Below are 13,627 nucleotides of genomic sequence, written 5' to 3' on the forward strand. Positions count from 1 at the left end.
AAATAGCGCCCCCTGGCATCGGGGCAGGAAATGGGCAGCCTCCCGCTTGATTAACATCGATTAACTAATTAACGTCAAGGCGTGGTGGGCGAGAACGCAGGTGTTTGGCCCAAGAACAGGTGGGTGGGCCACAGTTGGATCGGCCCCAAGCAGGCCCCCTGTTACAAGTCCAAATTAGGATTTTTATTAATATTTCCTTTCACACTTCTTTGTTATAGTAAGCTAAACACTTCTTTGTTATAGTAAGCTAAACCAAAATCCTGTGTGAGTAGTCTTCAATTTTGTCAGAGAGAGACAGAAATCCAATTTGACAGAGAAGCCTCGCAGGTCTTCTGCTCTTCTGCTTAATGGTTATGCAGATTTTCAACATCAGTAGTCAAGCAGGGGGAGATATACTGCAGGGCTTAGGGGTGTTCTGGCTGCTCCCTGGACACTGGAATCCCAACATGTTGGAGCAGACTCGATTAACTGGGTCTGCTGGAGCGTGGCAAATGCCATGCTCCAGCAGCCTCCTGAGTCTTGTGTATTAGCGTCCCCAAGCTTAAACATGGTGGTGGGCACTTGAACTAGACCTCACCAAGCAAGCTTTAGTTCAATCACCCCTGCCCCTGTTTTTAAGCACAGGGATGCTGATACAGGAGGTGCGGCAACGTTTTAATTAGAGTGGTTCTCAGAGCTACTCTAATTAAAACACTGCCCCCCGCCCCCCATCCCTGGAGCATGTGTAAAAGTGACCATTGTGCCCAAAGACAAAAGCCACCAGAGCTTTCTGTTGGATAGATTAACTCACGTGGTGCTAAGGGAATATTAAATAGATGCAATCTAGTCCTTTTAATTTTGTCAAACACTAGAATACAAAGTGACTATATGACTATAAAAATAAGCGATAAAATTAGCATGCGTAGCGTTGCTCCTGATTTCATTATATTTCTTATGTTTTAAACAACTGGCAGCACACAAAAATGAATACACTGTGAAATGCATTTCCTTTGATGTTTGGCTTTGCAGAGATGCATTGACTTCCGTTAGGCATTTATACAGAAGCAAGAGACTGTCACCCTAATTTAACATTCAGCTCTGCTATCTCTATCTCCTGAGTAAATAAAGCTGCTTGCTATATATGCTGTGGCCACTTTGATATTGAAATTTTGACAAAATGCTTCCTGTGGCAATTTGTGTCAGAGATAAACTCCCAACATGACCATGATGTCAGGACTTTACAATGCTAGACAGTTACAGACAGCAGGAGCCCTTATTTGCTTCAGTTCCTTTCTCACTGGCATTGCTTGCTTGCCCTCTGGTGTCAGTTCAAGGCAAAAGGCAGGGTGGAGATGCATCTTACAGACTAAATAAGATACGTATAGAACATAAGCTATCGTGAACTCGAGTTCACTCCATCAGATGCTGTGAAAAGATAGCATAGAGCAGTGTATAAAGGGGAGTGAGTGAATGGATTACAAAAAGTGGGAAAGGAGGAGGGGGATGAAGGGGGAAAGGGAAACAGTGCTGAGAAGGGAATACAAGCAAGAACCCACAGGAGCAAAGGGGTCACATATGCTTATCCAAGTAATGGGATAAGAATCTGTGATCCCAGTTAGTTTGTAAGTTCAAGGACCGCTGATATGCTGTATTAGGGAACAGACACACTCTTAGGCTTTGTCAGTGTAAAATGTATTTTTCTTTCAGCCAAACCTTTACTGGCATTAATAGGGAGCTCCAGGAAATTAAACAATGGGGAAAGGATTGATAAGTACTAATTCTGGGAACTGAAGAAAGGGCAAAATTAAATATAAAAAGCAAGCAGGTCTGCAACAAAGGTCTATTTGAAAAGCAAGACATTATCATTATAACGTTCTTTCACCTCTAAAAAAAAAAATGGATCTGAATTGTAACGAGGTACAACTTAAGCTTGTTTCTTCCTTGTTGCATGAGGACTCACCCAGGACACTTCCATTAACAGTACAAGTAATCCAAGGCTTATTTATGAACACAGATCTTAACATATATTGTAAAGTGTTTCACCTTTTTAAAATTGGGGTTTTATAATTCCTTGCCAGCACCAAGGAAAAGGCAGAATAGCAGGATTTGGAGCAGTCCGGGAGATAAGAGCATTTACTCTGCCTATGTACCTGGCTGTAATCACTGCAGTAGCTGAACACCTTACAACCTTCCTGGATGTCGCCCTCAGTGCTTCTGTGAGAAACAAAAAAATTATTTCCACTTTGCAGATGAAAAACTGAGAAATTGAGAACCACGTGTTTAAAGGAATTTAGGGTAGCAAAGCCTCAGTTAGGAGGTACTAATGACATTTTCACAGGTCTAACATTGAAGTCCATGGCAAAACTCCTAGTTACTTCAGTGGGTCTGCAATTTCTCATTAACTGACTTGTCAAAGGTCTGGTAGGAAATCCATGGCATAGTCTTTTATCCCAACCAATACTTCAACCTTGAAAAGAGGTACCCAAAGGAAGAAGCCATCCCTCAATCCAATTTTAAGAGGTTGTTTATTTGGTCTCTTCAGGTTTCTTTCCACTTCAAACTGTAAAAGCAAAATATGACATGGGACTTCTGAATTCTTTGTATTTTTATGTCCTTAGAGTTTCTTTTGAAAAAAATCTAAAATAACTAAAATTAAAATTTAGTTTATCCTAAAATGTCTGTCTTACTTTCTTGTTCAACTCCCACCCCCCTTCCTTTTGCTTTCTCTTTCCCTTTTCAGTGGACCATCTTGCCATAATATCTAAGCACCAATCTTATTTCTCTCCTTTTTCTTGTCCGCTAAGATTTTCCAATGCAAAGGGAGGTAGGAGAAGTGATTTACTTCTCATCTACCTAGACTGAGTCCCAGGAGAATGAGCCTTGGAGATATTGCTGTTGGCCAAAAACTCCCACTGTTCTCTTGGCTGGCCAGCTTTCGTGCTGTAATAAGTGCGTTCATAAAACACTGAAGTTGAACAGGTTTTGATTATTATTTTTAGACTTATCTCCTGTTGCTCCTGATCTTTTATAGGTTGGAATGCATTCCTTACTTCTCCCATTCCTCTCTCCTTTGATCTCCCCATTTTAATTGGGCAGCTCAATTACGTGAAATCTTTCACTTTGTTTTTTTGTCCAGAAAGAACTTCCTCCTCCTCCTCCTCCTCCTCCTCCTCTTTTTCCTCCTCCTCCTCCTTACCGGTATGCTTGCCTTACATAAATCATCTGTGAGTTAACAGCAGATTTTCAGGACTCAATGAATCTTCTTACCTTTCATACTTAAAAGGCTTTAGGGAGCACTCTGCCACGCCACCTGCAAAGTCAAGGGCATGTAGCTGAGGTCTCTCATTCCAGTCACCCTCAGAGTAATTCTCTATGACCCAATATTTGAAAGTGCAGTTTCCAAAGTATTGTCCTACTTTTCAGAGAGTACTCAGTGGGTGCATCTACACATGTGCTTTCTGTGGAGTTGACTAATTAGCTCCGCAGTAAAGCATCACCATCTTCATATGCACCAGTATTAGGACGCAGTAAATTCATTAATTTGCTGTGAGATAAAACTGTCAGGAACAGTACTGTCTTATGGCAGAGTAACTTACTGTGCAGAAACACACATCTGCCCATGCACAGCAGTTTGAGCTGGGATGGTGTAGCCCCAGGCTGGCCGCAGGCTTGGAGGGTCAGCCACATGGCTCTGCAGTTTCGGCACTCTCATGCCCCAGCCAGCCTCTTTGCTGTCCAGTGCTGCCACCTGGAGCCTGGGGCTGCCCACTTCTTCCTCCCCAGCTTGTTGCCAGTTTGGGGCTGCTCTGTCCCAGCTCAAACTGCTGTGGTCCCAGGTGCACATGCAAATACTGCACCTGCGAGTATCTGCTTGTGCCATAGTTTATAGCGTCATCTTAGTGGCACATGTAGATACACCCAGCATCCAGTAGCTCTTACTGGTTTCGTTAGGACCTGTGAAGTACTCCACATTTTGGTAAATGAACCATTTAATCCAAATGAGAGATTTTTGCAATTGCTTTTAAAAATCTTGGCCAGGGTTGCTCCAGAATGTTAATGCAGACTCATTTCACATTTTCTGAGCCATACACTCAGGGCTGCATTCAACTACTAATTTAACAAAACAAGCAGATAATAAAACAAAGCTTCTGTATGTGCAATGTAGCCATATTAACCTCCATTATATTTTATTTGAGAAAGATTAGGCTTAATTTACCAACATCTGACCTGGTTTAGATTTCAATTGTGCAGATTTCCTTTGGACTATAGAAGAAAAAAGAGAAGGGCAACATCTTCTATGTTGCTGAACCTTCTCCCTGTTATTATCTGGGAAGCCCCTGAGTTTCTTTCACTTCCCATAGGAACTCTATCTCAAATTCCCCATTTTGCAAATAATTTGGCCTTCCTCATTTTGCAAATAATTTGCACACATTTTTGGCACACTTATATAACGCACTGCAGAAAGGATGTGGACAATTGGAGGGAGTCCAGCGGAGGGCAACAAAAACGGTGAGGGGGCTGGGGCACATGACTTATAAGGAAAGACTGAGGGAACAGGGTTTATTTAGTCTAGAGAAGAGAAGACTGGGAGGGGATTTAATAGCAGCCTTCAACTTCAGGGGTTCAAAAAAGAATAGAGCTAGATTGTTCTCAGTGATGGCAAATGACAGAACAAGAGACAATGATCTAAAGTTGCAGCAAGGGAAGTTTAAGTTAGATATTAGGAAGAAGTTTCTCACTAGGAGGGTAATAAAACACTGGAACAGGTTACCCAGAGAGGTTGTGGAAGCTCCATCCTTGGAGATTTTCAAAACCCAGCTAGACGAAGCTTTGACTGGAATGATTTAGTTGGGGATGGTCCTGCTTTGAGCAGTGGGTTGGAGCAGGTGACCTCCTGAGGTCCTTTGCAACCTTAATTTTCTATGATTCTATGTTTTAATCAATAGACACTAATATACTTTATAAAAGAGGAAAGTATCACCTCATTTTACAGATGAGCAAATTTAGGCAAAAAGGTGTTGAGTGACACACCCAGGGTTACCCAGCAGGTCAGTGGTAGTGTCCGGAATGAAACCTTGTCTAGCGGTCCAGCCTCCAGCCCACATTGCTTTCCTCACCAATGGGCAGCTCAGTGCAGTCTGACCAGCTGGCCAGATTCTGATTCTGATCTTCGTTACATCTGTGCAAACTAACAACTTCACTGCACTTTTTTCTGAGTTCATGCCAATATAACTAAGATTAGAATTAAGCCTAATGCAGTTATTGCCTAAGTGAACTCCCACTGAAGTCAGTGAAAAATAGACATCGGTGAATATTGAATCAATCCATCAACATTTGGTGAATATTTTACGTAGTGGGTGAACATAGATGTTCCAAGCATGTATTAATTTTTTTTTTTTCCCCTCTGGTCCTTTTTAATTTGTGAGTGCATGTGCAAGTAACAGTGTTAAAAACAATGAACCAAATAAATCTGGCAAGAGTAACATATACTATGGATATGTTGAGCCAGATCCTATTCCATCGTGGGTAGATCCCACTTATTTGCCTGAATTAATTTAGGCACTTAATAGATTGAATAGGATCTGGCCTGTTCTTTGCATATTGCCTACACAGAAACTCCACTAGAGATGTCAGTCACGTCAAAATGGGAAGGTACGCAGATGCTATGATGAGATTTGTTCATAAGAAGCAATGCGGGTTAATGAAGTTCTTTCTCAGCCTTATATGTAGTAGGGCTGTGTGAAGCTTCGGTCCCTGATTTGATTTGGCGGAAATTTGGCCCAATTCGGTGGGCAAATCTCCTAAGCTGAATCGAATCAGAGGACCCTTTAATCTCTCTGAATCTAATTGGAACCCTCTGAATCTCAGAGACATTCAGAAAGGTTCAGACATAGACACAGCTTGAAACGTTTTTTTCTGCATACTTCTAGGTAGCAGGTGCTTTGAGTGCTGCAGTGCTGGGGTGCATGGAGCATCCCACAGAAGCGTGGGGGGCTCCCCAGCGCTTTTTGGCAGCAGACCTGGAAGTAGACCAGAAGCATATCGAGTCCACTTCTGGGTCCAGCAGGGAGCGCACAGGGGGCTCAGCAACTGGTGCCTCCTGGGTCTGGGGGGGTGCACCCAGGTCCCCCCGTGCGCATTCCCCAGCAGACCCAGAAGTGGAGAGGAGGTACTTCTGTCCACTTCTGAGTTCACCGCCAAGCACATGGAAGGCCATCCCGCACTCCTGTGGGACACTCCATGTGCCCCAGCATTGCAGCGATCGTGAGCTTTGCCTGCTCAAGGTATGTAGAAAAACCTTTTAAAGCTGTGCCTGTGTCCAAATCACTGATTCTCTGAATCAGCATTGAATCTTCAGATTTGGATTTGGCCGAAACGAATCAGGGACAGCGATCCTAATCAACAAATCAAATCATTGTCCCTGATTCTAGCTGAATCCTAATCCAAATCGAATAGGGCCCGCTTTGCACACCTAATATGTAGCACTCTTGATATTTAAGTCATGTACCCCTTTGATATATATGAATACTCCTGTCAATTCCTGTCAGTAAGAAAGGATGATGGATTCTGAGGGCAACAGCTGGCCACTGCTGATGTGAATTAATGTCCAACCGCAGATAACATAGAGATCACAAGTCTCATTTCCACTTCTGACACATGCCAGGATATGACTCAAGCTTTAGGAGGTGAAAGGCTTCTTCATTCACCTAATCTGCCACCTTGCTTCTACAGTTATATATCAAGCTGATTAGCATGGAAGGAAGCAAAGATCTCAAGAGATGGTCTATAATTATGGGTGGAGAAAGCTTTAAACAGCTGTTTGGTAACTTTGTAAAAGGCAAAAACCCTTTGGCCCTCCACTAAACTATGCCACTGTCTGAGAGGCTGATGGAAGCAGCTATCTTTGCCAAGTATAACACAGTTCCACCTGACCAGCTGCTCTCACTCGTGCTGATATCTTAGGATCTGATTCAAAGACCACGGAAGCCATTGGGAATCCCATTGACTTAAACAAGTTTTGGATCAAGTTTAGTCCCTAATCATGCTAACTGATCAGTATAAAAGTTTGCATGGAGCCTCACTGAACTTGATGAGCAGAGACTGCTCCATATCACATGCTGCAGGACTGGAGACCTGGGGAATAGTGTAACTGTTAAATGTTTTCATGTTGCTAGATGCTTTACTGTTGTTCCTGTTTTTTTGCTCTGCTGCCCAAGTTCTTTTTCCACTTCAGCATTTCTAGCAAGATGTATAAAGATTTTACATTGGCAACAAGTGCAAAATCATTTGGGCCCAGACACTCATCCATTTTTTCAAACTGGTATTCAGAGAAAAAATGATTCAGCCGTAAATGAGGCCACACAGAAAGCTTTCAAATATATGGACTGTGAGACATGAATGTAATATATTTAGCAAGTGATAATGTGTGCTACAGAAAAATACACACAAGGGGAAAAGAGAGAAATTTCAGTGTCAGAGAGCAATTGAACGTTTGGAACCAGGGGACAATGGCCTTGATTCTCTTCCAGCACATGCTGGTGCAAAGGCCTGATCCTAAGCTTAGTGGAGAAAATGAAACCTGAAATACTTTTCAGTGACTTCAGCAGTTGACTCAAACCCCAAATGAATAACATCAGCACTCAAATCAGTAGATTTTTTTTGAGGTTTAAACCCAGTAAAAGTGGGAAGAGAATCAGGTTTGGATAGTTAAGAAGAGCTATTTCTCTGGCATTGGACCTAAAAAGTGTACTTTGTGTCTATGGTTTGGCTTGTTTGTGGTGGTTGCTGTGCCCAAATTGCATCCTTTCATGTTACTATGGTCCCGTTTATATTTTTCTAGAAATCTAAAAGCTCTTGACTGGCCTCAATTGATTTTTTGATTTGTCACAGTATTCTGTAGTCTTTAGCTACATAGTATCAAAGTAAATCGTTCTCTGCTTAAATGTATTAAAATAACATTGTTATCTCCACAAATGAATCTGACTGGAGCCTATCTCCAGGGACTACCCTTGTAATGACTTTCATTTGTGAAAGCATGGAAGAGAATAGAACATGGGAGATCACGTTCAGCAAACCAGAGGATAATGATCTTGTTCAAACGCTGGCAGAAAGCCACTAGGAATAACTTGCTCCAAAAGAAAATATATTTCCAAAGGAGCCTAGTTTTCAATAGGCAATTGAAATCCCTGCTCCTCCTTTGTTTTACAAAACTCTGTGTTTTCAGAGGTGTTTTGTGAATACTCATCACACTGCAGTAATGTAAATGCATCTGCATTTTCTGCTTGATTTTTAGCTATGGAGATGTATCCTGTTGTAGGCTGACATGATTATAGAAGGATGTGCATTGACATTCAACTAGTTGCAATTCAGTGCCATCCAAAAATGTGGGGTACAGTTTTCAAAAGTGACTAAAGATCCTAAATTGTACTTACCTTCTATACATCTTAAGTTCCTAAGTAATGCTTTTAATATGATTTAGCCACTTAAAGATACAGACAAGCCTAATGCAAGTCTAATTTTAGGTGCTTAGATGTCATGGGGCATCAACCTGTGTTTCAGGCACCATACTGCCCTTAAAAATGGGCCTAGATCACTTCTGTAAACTAAACTTAGGTGCTCCAGATCATGTAGGTCATTTTGAAAAAAAATAGTTTTGTTAAGCATTTTTTTCCTAACTAGTTTCTTTTTTCAAGGGTTTTTGAAGTTCTGTATGTAAATATTAATCCCTCTCCTTCAAGAGAATAGTTTTGGAGGCTACTATCTACTTTGGCTACATGCCAAACTAAGCAAATTCATCTTTTTGACTTAGATAAACTGTACCAATTGGATTTTGCATTTGAATGTATGATCTGCTTATAGAATCAAAGTCTGCATGGTTGATCACTGCTAAAATTCTGTGAGCTCCTTAATACAGAGTTCTCAATAATACAATAGAAGTTGCGCGTAGGAAATTGTAATGTACAAAGGGGGGAAAAGTATCACACGATCCATGTCTAGTAATGAATCTGCTAGGAAAATGTTTTTCCTGGTAACCGTAGCTGTTTAGTCATTGGAAGAACACCCACTAACCATGTAGGAAGGGTGCCCTAAGTATTTGGCATAGTATTTACATAGTGTGAATGTTTTGCATTATGCTGACTCTTTTGTACTGCAGCAAGTCTTAACCACTGAGCCTTTAGCTGGCATCGGAGGTAGAAAGCTTGTCAAATTGAAAATTTGTTATTTGAAAACTTAGCATGGAGATGAGTTCTGTTCTCTCTGCTTAAATCAGCTGTGAAGGATGATTACAAAACACTCACCACAAGCCTTAGTTTTGCCCAAGCACGCTGCAGAGAGACTTCTTCACCAGCCGTCCCTCCTAACATTCTGTGTTACGGCTCCATCTGGCAGGAGGCACAAGGATTATTCAGCCAACCCTTTTATGACAATCATAGTGGGCAGTAAATAGTAGATCAACCCTTGACGAGTTTTCTGCAGGCACCATGGCAAAGACGTTTTAAGGAAGTTTTATTCAATGTGGCGTAATGAGGTAGCATTGGGGATGTTTATAGGAAGGTTTTTCCATATGTGAAAGACACCGTGGCAGAAATCATAGTGGTGTGTGAAGTACATTTGGAAGCCAGCATCTTGTGCCTATCCTCAGCCCAGTTAGTGCCCCATTTGTCTCACTCCTTATTATTTGCATCTTCTTGATACAGTTGACCTCGTGATGCTGAGAGACGATAGGCACGGTGGGGGTTAGACCATAAGCATAGTTGAAATTAAGTCAAGTAGCTTGTGTTTTCTGCAAGGGAGAAGGGAAAACCAGTAAAGAGAAGCAAAAACAGAGATGATGTGGTCCAGCCAGCAGACTAGGAAAATGATCTTTGCAGCTATATTGTGAATGACTGTAAGCAGGGCAAAGCTGCATTTCTCGAGACAATAAAAAGATGTTTCTATAACTGAGCCAGGAGATAAGAGCCTGAAGAGAGGTTTTTTTAGCTATGTGGGTGGATAGGAATGGCTATATCTTTGAAACAGATCTGGTGTTTAAATTTTAAGAAAGGATGTCTGAAAAATTAGAAGCAATTTAGAGAAAAGTTCCCGGAACCTGCCTTACACTGAGAGCCAAAAGGATCTCCATTCAGTTCATAAAAGAGAAAGTTAAAAGACAGCGGAATTACTTTCTGTAATTACCTAACTCCTACCATAATCCCCCTTGAGCAGGGGGTTCCTGCCTTAAGCAGAGGGTTGAATTAGATGGCCTCTTGAGGTTTCTTTAAACTTCCTATGATACATAAGAAGAAGAAATTAGAGCAGTCTTTTGTCTCGTAGCAAAAACATAACAAAGGGAACAGGGTTAAGCTATTTTTTCTCATAAGGTTCCAGCAGTGGTAATGCACCATTGGTTGGGGAGCAGATGGCAACAGAATTGCTCTTGTTACATTTTGGCAACACTCCCCCAGTGCTGGAGACCCCCGAACTTGATGAAATAGAGCAGTAGGGCATCTGTAGCCTTTGGGCAGCGTGGAGTATGCTTCTGTTCAGCCCTCTCCCACCCAAGCTCAGGGGCTTCTCTGCTTTATTTTGCTCACCTTTGTTATGCATAGATCAGGGTAGGTTGTGAACCTGAGAAATTAAGCAGTTTGGGATACCTGCGAAACACTGAAAGGCAGTGCCTCTTGTATTTGTGTTGAGGATACAGTATCTAGGAGCTTTCATTGATAGTCACCAGAGGGCACTGTAGACTTACTGTTGAAAAATTGGGTGTGCATGGGATTTGCTGACTGTATCAAATGAACGGGGGTGCTGATGTATATATGAATCTTAAAATGTAGAGATAAACAACAAAAGTTTAGAGGCAAACAACAAAAGTTTTTCTTCCCCCCTCTATGTAGTCCAGATACTTATTCACTTTTCCAATATCTAAAGTAATAGGCCTTCCCTAGGCGAGGGGGACTCTTCTACAGAGCCTATCTCACACTGAGGAAGATCTAGCATTCAGCAGACACTTGCCTTCCCCGGGAGCAGCAGTGTCTTGCTTCCAGATTAATAGTGAGACTGGGTGATCACTGTGGCTTTTCCTGACTTCTGTGGGAATTGAGACTGCTCTGGACTGAGCACTTGTTTAAAACAGATTTCCCCCCCCCCCCCCCCCCCGAACTTCTACTTTTAACACTGGTAAGAGTTACAACAATAATGAAAGTCAGACATTTTGGAGATTTTTCTTCCTCGTGTTACTTGATCATTTATGGCTGAAGACTGTGCACTCTTGATTATCCTAAAGCCTGTTGGAAAGAATTTTAAAATGTGTCATGAACGACATGCATCCTGCTGACATGTACAATTACAGTACAGCATTCCTGAACACCGTGCTTAGTGATAGTGATACAACCGTACAACCGTATGACCTGACCTCATGCTCTGTTCAGATGGAGAAGAGAACAGGACACTTCCAGTAATGGTTTTAGCATGTATTTACTAAAGTAACTTTAAACTAGAGGCAAAGAGGTAGCTTTAAATTAGTTTCATTAAAAAAGTTTTGCAATGAGGCAAAATGCCTACTAGATAGACCCCTATTACTAATTGCTAACATATGCTGCTATCCCTTATTATGCAATTCCAGCAAGTGGCTGGCACTCAGAGCTCTCACTGAACTCAGTTGAAGTTCTTCCTGAGAGAGGATTGCTAGTGTGTGGGGGGAAAATCATCAGCAACAATTACACCGTGTGCATGTGTGTATGTGAGAGAGAGAGTTGGACAAAAAATATGATTTATAACTCTGTGGCTACATCTAATGAGATGCTTGCTGCACAGTAGCTCATTACTACTACACAGTAGCATTGCTGGGCATGAACCGTGATGCAATGCGATGCTACTGCCTAGTAGTAATGAGCTGTTCCACAGTAGTAACGAGCTACTGCACAGTCAGCATCCCCAGGCAGCCATGCCAGGATGCTACTGCGCAGTAATGCCAGTTACTACACGGGCATTTAGTACTTGGTCATGCAAGTACTAAATGACTGTGAAGTAACAACTGCGCAGTGGGCATCCCGTGTAGATACACCCTGTAAATGAGTGGGATGGAATAAATAAAATTTAAGTCAGTTTTAGCAGCCCAAGAGCAGTTCATAGGAGAAGAGAAGGGATACATAGAACAAAATACAGAGTTGTTGGATGTTGAAAGTACTTCTTTACACTAGAAAACCAATTGGAGGTTTTTTCCCAGTAAAAGGCCAAAATCACCTGACCTCTGGGAATCTGGCTTTACAACCAGACAATCCTGATTTTATAGCAACTATTATGTGCATTGTTGTGTTTGTTTAGAGATATACTAAATAAAATCACAGTATCCAGGATGATTAGAAAAAAAAAAATAAAAGGTTGCATCCTAATGCCACAGTTAGGCACTTGAATAAGTGGCCTGTTTTTGCGAAGGACTGAACAGAGTTCAGTGAAAGTTGGACAGAATATTGTATGTCAAACTCTGCTTCCAGTTAGCCAGGTGATTTTTTCATTTAAAACATTTCTAACCTGCAAGCGAATCCTGCAGATTAATCTATATTCTTTCCTAATATCCTCTCCTTGTTCTCTCTGTTTTGTTCAGTGTCCAAGCAAAACCTATGACCCACTTATAAAATCTACCCGAGATTTTCCAGATGACGTCATTAGTTTTATCAGACGTCATCCACTGATGTACAAGTCAGTTTACCCGGTGACCGGAGGACCTGTATTTACGAGGATCAACGTCGACTACCGGCTGACACAGATCGTGGTGGATCATGTTATGGCAGAAGACGGTCAATATGATGTTATATTCCTCGGAACAGGTATATGAGAGCACTCTTGTCATATTTCTGCATGGGCAATGATGCTGAACAGTTAAAAAGGATGAAGAAGACCATTTAAGACATTTTTCGTTAGAATTTTTCCATTAGTTTCACTGGGATCTGAATTAACCCCTTCATCATTGCCACATGGGTCACATCGAGAAGAGGACAATAGGTGCTTAAAATGGGATGCAGGCAGGCTTTAGGAATCTAAGTCCATTTTCTACAACAAATCAACAATTCAGACCACACCTATCCCCCCAAGTCAGCAACTCTCTAACCCTGGAGGCACCTTAAACATCCTAGGAACTTTCCAAGCTCCCTTGGTCTCTACATCGTATGCGTGCTCTGAAGTTCCCAGTCTGAGCAGCCAGGTGCCTAGGTCCTACCTTCTCCCCACTAGGATCCAGGGTCAAGGAGGAGTAGTACCAACATCCCCAGAAGGACATGATTCAGTAATAATTTGCAGAGCGTGGTTCTCACACAGCAAGAGGACCAGCCACTTTCAGTTTGGCTGCCAGGCCTTTCCATGCATTTTATATTACAGATAAATAATTCTGACAGAATGGACCTTAAACCTGAACTCTGTACTCCCAGTAAATGCACTGAATTATAGAGCTAGGTTTTTTACTTGGCTGCTGTCCTGGCCCCATGACCCTTGACTAAGGCCAGTACTAGCTTTCTGCTAAGCCTGGGATTGCCACCAAAAAAGCAAGGCCCAACCAGTCATTCCTGGCCTGCATAGGCCCAATCCCAAGAAGTTTGGCACTAGAGAGAACTTAGATAGGTCCCAAATGCAAACCCCAATGCCATCCTCAGGCTTTTCTGAGACAGCATGG

The 13,627-nt window shown here is 42.0% G+C and overlaps 1 protein-coding gene across 5 annotated transcripts in view; it reads left to right on the forward strand.

Annotated features, from left to right (window-relative positions):
* Window positions 1-13,627, forward strand: part of SEMA3D (semaphorin 3D) — a 208,760-nt gene that overhangs the window by 164,204 nt on the left and 30,929 nt on the right. For all 5 annotated transcript variants that reach the window (XM_090041869.1, XM_090041868.1, XM_090041870.1 and 2 more), the window contains one exon: window positions 12,566-12,788. In XM_090041869.1, the coding sequence (XP_089897995.1) occupies window positions 12,566-12,788 (223 nt within the window). The remainder of the gene's footprint in view (window positions 1-12,565; window positions 12,789-13,627) is intronic.

This window comes from Crocodylus siamensis, chromosome 4 (assembly GCF_052110815.1).
Source record: "Crocodylus siamensis isolate JL-2025a chromosome 4, ASM5211081v1, whole genome shotgun sequence".
NCBI classification, from domain to species: domain Eukaryota; kingdom Metazoa; phylum Chordata; order Crocodylia; family Crocodylidae; genus Crocodylus; species Crocodylus siamensis.